The 10,120-nt window shown below is 33.4% G+C and overlaps 1 protein-coding gene across 1 annotated transcript; it reads left to right on the top strand.

The window, feature by feature from the left end:
• The first annotated feature begins 460 nt into the window (after positions 1 to 460).
• LOC136205927 (protein BONZAI 3) lies at positions 461 to 8,926 on the top strand. Its single transcript, XM_065996789.1, has 16 exons — positions 461 to 994; positions 3,654 to 3,701; positions 3,850 to 3,998; positions 4,106 to 4,154; positions 4,720 to 4,776; positions 5,000 to 5,179; positions 5,277 to 5,411; positions 5,916 to 5,977; positions 6,069 to 6,168; positions 6,243 to 6,357; positions 6,460 to 6,536; positions 6,823 to 6,957; positions 7,797 to 7,958; positions 8,041 to 8,154; positions 8,282 to 8,378; positions 8,510 to 8,926. The coding sequence occupies exons 1-16, from the start codon at positions 836 to 838 to the stop codon at positions 8,614 to 8,616; spliced, it is 1,746 nt and encodes a 581-aa protein (XP_065852861.1). The 5' UTR covers positions 461 to 835; the 3' UTR covers positions 8,617 to 8,926.
• The last annotated feature ends 1,194 nt before the right edge of the window (positions 8,927 to 10,120 follow it).

The raw sequence follows: 10,120 nt of genomic DNA, 5'->3' as shown, positions 1-10,120 counted from the left end.
AATACTGAAGTCGCTTAAATTAGATCTCGAGTTCGAGTTCTAGCATACGTAGAAAGCTGGGAAAGAATCCATCTAAAGGGCACCTGGCGAATCTCGAACCGAATAATTGTATAATTTATAAAAAATATTGAATTAATTATTTTATTGGACATATAATTATTTTATGAAATTATCAATAAATAGTATTAAATTAATGTTATCTTCTATGGTTACTTTGTTTTTGACAAAGTACCATTACTTGGTGTGTTTTTACCATTAGATGATAGATTAGAAAATTAATCCAATGGTGAAAACACACAAAGTAAGACTTACTTTGTTAAGCATAACCTTTATCTTAAATTAATTATTTTATTGATTAAAAATTATATAAATTTTGAAGTAGCGAGCGTTTCTTACAAGTAGTTGTAACAAACATTATACATGCTCTCATAAACTGACCACAAACAGAAAAAACGTGTAATCTTGATCTTCAAAACAATAAACATAGAGTGTATCGAAAATAAATTTGGTACTTATTAGACCAGAAAAGACTAGTAATAAATAATTTTATTTTTTCTTTCAGGAGGAAATTTCCATCTGATTCAGTTTCAAATTTCAAATTGGATTAGTACTGAGTCTCCAAGTTATCTGAATTTTCCTTTCCTTGTATATAAATTCGTGTATCTTGCATTACCAAAGCTGAATTGCTTTCTGGTTTTGGATTCAGAATCGATTGAACGATATTGCTAGGGTTTAACGAGGAAGTTTTGAGAGATTAGAGAGAAGAGAGTTTTAGCCTTCGCTCAGATTTTCACTTGATAGGGTTTTTACAGAGAGAAAGAGGGGGAACAATAATATGGGAGGATGCTTCTCGGGTGATGTGAAAGGAGGGAAACAAGCAATCGGAGGGGCCCAACCAAGGCCCACCGATTTACCCGACAACGCTGCCAATAATGACGCCGTAGATTTCTTCTTCCGTTCTCGTGGTGCTCCTGCTCTTTTCACCCAAATCGAGGTCTTTACATTTTATTTTACGTTTACGGAGGATATACTGCATACATTATATTATACCCTTCATTTCATATTTTATTTTTCTTTGTTTGTCTTGTTTTATTTGTTTATTATACTCACCCTTGTGCATTGTGTTTGTCGCCAAATGATGGGTTTTTCAAATTTTTTTAATTGATTTCATGGTTAGGGTTTCGTCCCCTGTTTTTGAGGAAAGAAAGGAAGGCGGAAGAGTGGTAGTATTTCCTAGTTTGTGTATATACTTCACTAAAATCTATCAATTACTAAGGAATTTTAGTAGTCTGGGAGATGGATGCAGGTGAAAGAGCTATAGATTTACTGGTATCATGATTTTTGAAGCAGAAAATGGAAGAAACAAGTCACTTTCTTAACCTATGTTGCACCCATACGGACTCTGAAATGGAAATGGACCATGAACGGAAAGGAAAATGTTATTTCTAAAAAACTATAGCTAGCAAATGGTAATAGAAAAGTAAAAGAAACTGAAACTGAAACGAAACTCTTCTTCCTGTGCAACATAGTTTCTCACTATATAAACAAATGTGGGAATAATGACTAGTGCATATGGCTCGTTGGATTTGAGGTTTTGGAATAAGTTGATATAGCCTGCCTGTTAGTTTTAGTTTGACGAGTGAAATTGTGTAAAGTTCTTCCTCTATGGGTTTCTTGGATGAAGGTTAAATAATAGAATGAGATGCTTGGATGAAAGTTATTGGATAAAGTTTAAATAATGGAAGGTTATCTAACAGAAGATTATTAGGAAGGAAGATTAATTCATTTGACCTATTATCTTCACTATTTAACTTTCTGTAGTCTTCATTCAAGTAGATCCTATGTGATAATTCTTGTCAGGTCAGGGTCCTTGGAGGACCCCATACATTTTGCTACCCTCCAAAGGGTCCGTGTCCTTCCTAACATTTTCCCTTGGTTTGACTTCATTTATCTACGCTTATACCTGTTTCATTGGTGAGCTAAATTAACGACGCCTAAAAACTTGCCTACGATTGTTTGTTTAATTTTATGTGGGAAATAGAAACTAGTAGGAGGATTATTGAATTACCTTTGGAAAATTATGCAATCTTTGTGTTAAATTAGACTTTGTATTATAGTAAACATATGAGCTAATCTTTGTGTTAGGTTTATGCGTGGTCACCTTTTGCAAATTGATATGACAACAAGAACTTTTGGCTGTCTTTCTTTGAATGTTCATACTTTATTTCCACCTCTGTCCCACATGTTCTGAATTTAAGTTGACCGACTATTGAAGATTGTCCTTGGAATTGTGCACCTTGGGTTGACCCTGTATCATTTGATTTAAATGAAACAATGTACTTATGTCCTTTGTCCTTTGACAGGTGACATGGACATTAGGGGTAAATTACACCTATAGTTCTTGAATTTTGTCTTATTTTCTTTATGGTCTATGAACTTCTAAACCGGACATAAAAATGTGAACTTTGCCATTTACGACTCGACTCCATTATATAAGTCATTTTAGAGTATTTCACACAAATTAAGAAATACAATTAATATAGAGTCAAATCAATGAATTTAATGGTTGGGGAATAAGCCTTGGAATGTTAAAAAACACATGAATATATTGAAAACCAAGACAAAAATGCAATGTTTGGACCGAAAAACTAAACTAATTTTTTTTTGGAAAACTAATATATAATGGAACAGAAGGAGTAATTTGAAAGTCCTTAGGAAAATAAATGACCACCAATTGACCATTGAAGACCTCAAAACGGAAAAGTTCAAAATTTGAAGTCTTTTTAGTTACATTTCCTATGGAACAGCGGTAATGGTTTTCCAAAATATTATTATATTTGGACTTTTCTCACTCTTTTAATCAAACAATACCTAAATAACATCAAAATAAAAAAGTTCAAGAATTAAAGTTGTCTAGAATATCATTTTCATTAGCTTTACAATAAAGCGTTATGTGGTTAAAGATTAAAAGACTTTTCTATTGATAGAGGCCTTCAAATCCCGTTTTGAAGTTTAGGGACCATGAAGAAAGTAAGCCAAATTTGAGGTGCATGGGTGTAATTTAACCGGACATTAGGAATATGCAAAAATCCATTTGGGGATTCCTGTGAAGTGTGGACGTTTATTTGGGTCTTTTATTTCGTTCTTGTTATTTTCTTTAATAAAATTCCTGTACCTAGGATCAGAGTTTCCCTGTTTCTAAAAACCAGAGCAGTCATTTCTATGTTGCGTTGCGTTTTTACATGAAGAGTTCTTAACTGATAAAAACTATTACATTTCTTCAGCTTGCTATGTTGCGTTGCGTTTTTACATGAAGAGTTCTTAACTGATAAAAACTATTACATTTCTTCAGCTTCAAGGCAAATCCAATTAACTACAACTATTACATATTTTAAACTAGGTTGTCACTGATTTATTTGGGACTTGCATGTATTTTGTACTCAAATGACTATTCAGATTTCAGAATGTTAATATGTTCTGACATTTATATGGCCAAAGTAGTCCATAGTATTCTACATGAAAAGCTTATGATTTGATGTTTAGCATTTGTTTTTATGTATCTTTCTAGACATATTCTTGTACCTGTCTTTTTCTTGCATTATGCTTTTATCACCTGAAATATGTGTTCACGTTTTCTGGAATATGTAATGCAGCTATCTCTATCAGCTTCAAAGTTACTTGATCGTGACATCACATCAAAGGTATGTTTCATTGGACTGTAACTATAAATCTCAATATGCACTATTGTTTTTATTTTTATTATTTTTATCAGTATTTTGTTTAGTCTTGTTTTTGTATCTCCTGTTTTTGTATAGAAGTTTATTTACTAAATTAATTTTATTCTTATAGAGTGATCCAATGGCAGTTGTGTACATAAAGAAAAGTGATGGGAAGCTTGAGGAAGTTGGTCGAACTGAAGTTATTTTAAACAATTTAAATCCTTCTTGGATTGAAAAGATTACGATTGCTTATCGTTTTGAGATTGTGCAACAACTAGTGTGAGATTCTTGTATCTTCTTGAAATAATCATCTTAAGATGCTAAGTGTTGCAAGTAACTGTCGTTTTGCTTACGCTCTTAACAAATTTTTTTCTATTTTTTCACAGCTTTCACATCTATGATGTAGATACTGAATATCATAATAAACCTGTGAAGGTACGTTATCCATTTATAATCTTTGTTTACACTGTTAACACAATTCTCTGATGATTGCACACAATAAGCTTTGGCATTATCCATTTCTAATCTGTTCTTCATATTATTCCCCTAATACTATACTGATAGCTTCTCCTCGTGCTAATATATATTTGGAAGAAGAGAAAAGAGGAGAACAGTAAAAGAAGATAATATTGTTGAAACTTCACTTCTAGCATAGACATATTAGAAAATGCCTCATAGAAGACTTTGGCCCTATTTGGGAATGAGGACAACAAATGAATATAGTTGTTTTCCATCTTTTGTGTTTGCAAAAATAGAGAAGCTAGTGTTAATGGGATATGTAGGTAAAAATAAGCTTGAGGACTGAAAAATGATAGAATATAATTTTGTCTTTACATTTCCCCCCCCCTTGTATTTGTTTCTTATAACACTTTCTTTCCTACCTTTCTGCTATTGAGTTAAGCAAATATAGTGGAAAACAAATATAAACTAATGCAAAAGCTTTAGTTCTTTATTAATTGACAAATTTTGAAATTTAATCACTTTACATGTTGCCTTGCAGTCCGTGAAGTTGAACGATCAACAATTTTTGGGAGAAGCCAGTTGTGTTCTCTCAGAGGTTTGTTACCTTTAGGCTATATTGTATTGCTTGTCCATTATTTGAAGTATTCTATTATTTATTTTGTCAGAAAAGCCTCCAGGCAACCTGCATTCGAGAACTCATGGTTCAGCTAGATGATTTGAATAATGCTTATGCTAGTGTTAGGGAATGTGATCTAAAGTAATACACCTAAAACTGATGTCTGTATATGTTCTCTTATTTCTTTCTTTTTTCATGGCAGGTAGTAACCAAACAAAACAGAACTTTAACCCTGAATCTCCAAAATAGGAACAGGAATGGCCTTTCGAGAAATTTAGGAACACTCACGATAAATGCTGAGGAAACTGTTGCTTCCAGGAGTGCCATTGAGTTAACATTCCGTTGTTCCAGTTTGGAGAATAAGGATCTTTTATCTTTAAGTGTATGTACTTGTAAAGCTGTATGTTATTTTATATAAGGCTTTTTATAGGTGAAGTCCTCACTTTATCCTTTGTCAATCTGCTCAATTTCTTCTGCAGGACCCTTTCTTGAGGATATCTCGAATGGTTGAAAATGGAGGGTCAATACCAATATGCAAGACTGAGGTAGTGAATAATAATTTAAATCCAGTTTGGAAGACCGTACATCTGAGTATGCAGCAGTTTGCAAGCAAGGTAAGCTTCTTGTATTCCTCTTTGTTTTTCAGTAATGCAAGATTGTTGCAATCTATTGAGTTTTAGCGAGATGGTGTAATAGATACGTGCAATTTTTGGTGGTATTGGCTGTTGGAGGTAGAGGACAATAGCAATATAAAAATATACACTAAAATTTATTTCATATAGGAAGAGTACAAACTGAACAAAACACTCAAAAGACACTTTTATTTTCTCTACACTTAATTGCATACTTTGCTATGGAAATGACTCTTTTATAGAACTAGAATATCAATTAAGAGAACAAATTAAACACAACTGTGTCACACTTGAAACCACCAATTACAAATTCAATTTGCCACACCATTTACCAAACACCTTCCATGTTCACAAATTTTACCAAACTCGTTTCATAATCTACGTGTCACATTCTTCATCTCTTTTTAATTTTCAAGTTTATATTAACATTGGCGACTTGCGATGTAAGAAAATCATCTTTTGTTTGACTATTTCTCTTTGATACAGGAAAACCCACTGGTTATTGAGTGTTTTGATTTTAACAGCAGTGGGAATCATGTTCTTATTGGGTAATTCATTATGCCTACTGTTTATTTTTTGTTAGCAATTTTAGCGATTTACAGCACTGCTGATATTATATCTTCTAATTTACTTCTTCAGGAAGCTTCAAAAATCAGTAGCTGACCTGGAAAATCTTTACAGAGAAAGGACTGGTGCAAACTTTTTACTACCTTCTCGTCGAGGACGAGGTCACGACAAGGTGTTATGTCTTACCTGGTCAAAATTTAGCATGACATGGAACTCAGTTTACAGATTACATGTTTTATTTCACAGGTCCTGAAGGGTCAGCTGTTTGTTGACCATTTTTTGGAGAAGGAACAGTACAGCTTTCTTGATTATATTTCTAGTGGCTTTGAGCTAAACTTTATGGTTGCTGTTGACTTCACAGGTTAGTGATCTAAATCTAATATTTTGTACTTTTCATTCCCTTCATTCTCATATTCCTACATTCCATTTCGGTTTGATATTTGATTTCTGCTTTGCAATTCAGCATCCAATGGAAATCCTCGAAGTTCAGATTCCCTGCACTATATTGATCCTTCAGGGTGTTTGAATTCTTATCAGCGGGTAAGGCTTGCCTACTTTGGTACACTTTATGTCATAGCTGTCCCACTCTGAAGCTTTCCTCTTTTTTGTACTAATTCTTACTGTTTCAATAATGGGATTAATGTAAGATCTTTCAAAACTCAGATACCATACATATTTTTCACATATGGCATCTGATGTTTACTGAACTTAGCTTTATACCCTTTGCTTTGTCTGAGCTTAGACTTTCTATTTTGTTTTACAGGGAAAAATGCATTAGTTAGTGATTTGACTTGTAATTGGTTGGTGAAATTGTTATTTTTTGTAGGCTATAATGGAGGTGGGGGAGGTAATACAATTTTATGATTCAGATAGACGTTTTCCTGCATGGGGCTTCGGTGGGACAACGCCTACTGGTGTATCACATTGTTTCAACTTGAATGGAAGTCCTACTGACTTCGAGGTAGTTGGATGAAATATTTCTCCTTATTTTGTTTCACATTAATTGTATTTGACTTGTTTTAATTGGAATTTGTCCATATTAACATAAGCTTTCACCGGAAGATCATCAGGTCCTGATATTACCACAAGATTGTGATTGCACATTAGGATCAACACATTTTATTGCAAATGGCTTCCAGATAAAAGATATTGTAATTACCAAAGGAGTATATAGCTCAATTGGTACACCTGAAATTAGAGGTGGGAAGTTGTGGGTTTCGAACCCATACTCTTACAAAAAAAAAAGAAAAAACAATAATAAAAGAAAGATATTGTGATTAGAGCTGCACAAAACTAACTGAAAAACCAGTTTCCGAAAACGAAACCAACCGGATAATAAGTTAACGGAAACCCATAGTCATGGAATGTTTTTGATTTTGAAGTTTTAGGTTAATGAGTAACTCCTAAAAATCAGTGCTTAACCTATATATATACACACACAATATGGATAGGTAATTATGCATATTAATTTTAGAAATTGTGATTTAATTTTTTTGTTGATTTATTATTAATGGTATAGAACCAAAATAAAAGGTTAACAAACCAGATATAGTAGGTTAACCAATTGCTGGTGAGCCGATTCTAATGGACGAGGGTATGGCTAGGAGTTTTTTAAAAACTGACAAGATGGTTAACTGACTGAAACCTAATAGGCTGGTTGAAACCAAGTGCACCTCTAATTTATAATGCAAGTTAAATGGTCAACTCCATGATAGATCATAATGTAGGCTTCAAATTGAAAGAGATTATAATGCAATATCAAATGGACCAATTCATTATTAGATATATTTATTTTGACAGGTGGATGGTGTTGGAGGAATCATGGCTGCGTATGCATCTGCGCTGAACAATGTTTCTCTGGCTGGACCTACTTTATTTGGCAAAGTAATTGACACAGCTGCACAAGTTGCTACTCAGTCTCTCTCAACTGGAAACAAATACTTTGTCTTGCTAATCATAACGGTAATTACCTGTTACTTTTCTGGGCTATTACTCTTATATCCTCATTTCCTGAGTACTAATTAAAACTCCACCTTTTTTCTAGGATGGAGTCCTGACAGATCTTCAAGAAACTAAGAATGCATTGGTGAAGGCATCTGATCTTCCACTGTCAGTTCTTATAGTTGGAGTAGGAGCAGCAGACTTTACACAAATGGAGGTCTCTTGTTTTCTTTATATGTACTTTTTATGAAACTGTTTTTTAGACTTTAAGATGAGATAAATGCAATTGCTTGAAACTGTTGGAATTTGTTCGTTAAAACATAATGTTGGTGATTGCATTGCAGATACTTGATGCTGATGAAGGATGTAGATTAGAGAGTTCTACTGGTAGAGTGGCTACAAGAGATATAGTACAATTCGTTCCAATGCGAGAAGTGCACAGTGAGTTGCTTTCAATTTTTGACATGATAGCACTATTTTGAGAGACAACGATTATCATTTTTGTCGTTTATTTCATATATAAATCACATAACATAACATGATTATGAAACGATTACTTGTTTTGAAATCAGGTGGACAGATATCTGTGGTTCAAGCCCTTTTGGAAGAGCTGCCCGGACAGTTTCTGTCGTATATGCGGTGTAGAGATATTAAACCACTTTCTGTTCATGGAACTTGAAATATTCACTCCCAAGTTTCTGAAAAATGCCATTTTTTTTTTGTATGTCCATGAAGTGGATATATTAACATGGCCATGAAGAAAATTAATTTTCCTTCTAACTGGTCTCCCTTGTAAAGATGAAAAGATAGAAAGTGTGAAGTTAACTGACCATTTCTTGATATATGGTAGGAGTATGTTTACAGTAACTTTTTGTAAATTGTGCTTGCTAATATTTTAGCTTAATTTGATACTTACAGAACTCCAAAATTTCATATTGTTGTTTATAAATTATGATTGGAGTATTTTTATCCTTCAGTTACATCGTGAAACATCATTTTTCAGCAAAAATTAATTTATAACAGTTATTAAAGGTACTAATGTTTAGTTATTTTTTATGACTGTTTAGATTTATTTATATATAAATCAGAATAAATTAGATGGGTAATCAGGCTACCTTTTATAGTGCGGAGTATTCATGTGTTTTGCGGTGGAAGAAATTGAACTGTAATCTTGTATTTATTGGTTACACAATTCCTATGCCAAACGACTTGGGGGAGAAAATGTGATAATTTTACAAACTAAATGCAAATTACATGTGGTATGATTACTTATTTTGTTTGTTTCTTGGGGAGGAAGTTGAAGCCTACATAGACTTTGAAAGAATAGATGAAAATCTCAATCGTCTTGATTAATTTAAGATAATGTGTTAATTTGCACCATAAATCTTGATTTTTGGGTATTTCCTTCTAGTCAGCTAATCTCAAAAGTAGCTCTCACCTAGATCTTCTAACCGAAGTTTCATCAGATTATGTTAGGTTTAGGTAGGTATATCAAAATATCTATGGTCTTAAAAAGATCTCAAAAGTAGCTCTCATCTGGACCCTTTTTCTAGCTGAAGTTTCTTTAGGTAGGTATACCAAAATATCTCTGGTCTTACTACGGTGTCGATTCGTTTTAATTACAGTCTGATACCAATTTTGACTGACTATAATTCGAACTCGCACTGTAATGGAACAAATTCATTAACTAATCATTTTTATACTTGTAAATAGTTCGTGTGATCAACATACTGTCGAGAGCTCTAGTGTTATACACTCGTAGATATACAGCCTCTTGGTTAACATTTTAGGGTTCTGATAGTTTTACGAAGTGAGTCCCGCATTAGGAATAGATCGTCATTTCTTTTCCATCTCAAGGTCTCTAAGCATATATGATATGGAATCGTGGGTCATGGTGTTCATTCATTTCCTTTTGAAAGAAATGCACGTTTCTCATCAACACTATGTGAAAGCATTGGTTCAGATGAGCCTAAACATCTAATCTTAATCCATTTCCTTTAGGATTACTTTCGGGTATATGTACAGAAGGTTCAAATTACTTATTTTCATAGTTAAGCAAAACGTTTCATATTATTGAACAAGCTCTCAATTTATTAAAAAATGGCCATCCTTATCTTTGTTAACACTAGGGATGCAAGTGGGGTGGGGATTCCCCGTCCTCGTCGGTGACCCGTCCCGACCGG

Source organism: Euphorbia lathyris, chromosome 9, assembly GCF_963576675.1.
Source record: "Euphorbia lathyris chromosome 9, ddEupLath1.1, whole genome shotgun sequence".
Lineage (NCBI taxonomy): Eukaryota > Viridiplantae > Streptophyta > Magnoliopsida > Malpighiales > Euphorbiaceae > Euphorbia > Euphorbia lathyris.
The sequence above is the reverse complement of the archived record's forward strand: the minus strand, read 5'-3'. Positions and strand labels throughout refer to the sequence as shown.

Excerpts from the sequence above, each read along its gene's own strand:
- LOC136205927 (XM_065996789.1), top strand. The coding sequence starts at position 836 with ATGGGAGGATGCTTCTCGGGTGATGTGAAAGGAGGGAAACAAGCAATC. Across the intron at positions 5,978-6,068 it reads GGGAATCATGTTCTTATTGG|GAAGCTTCAAAAATCAGTAG; the intron begins GTAATTCATTAT and ends TTACTTCTTCAG. Across the intron at positions 8,155-8,281 it reads CAGACTTTACACAAATGGAG|ATACTTGATGCTGATGAAGG; the intron begins GTCTCTTGTTTT and ends ATTGCATTGCAG.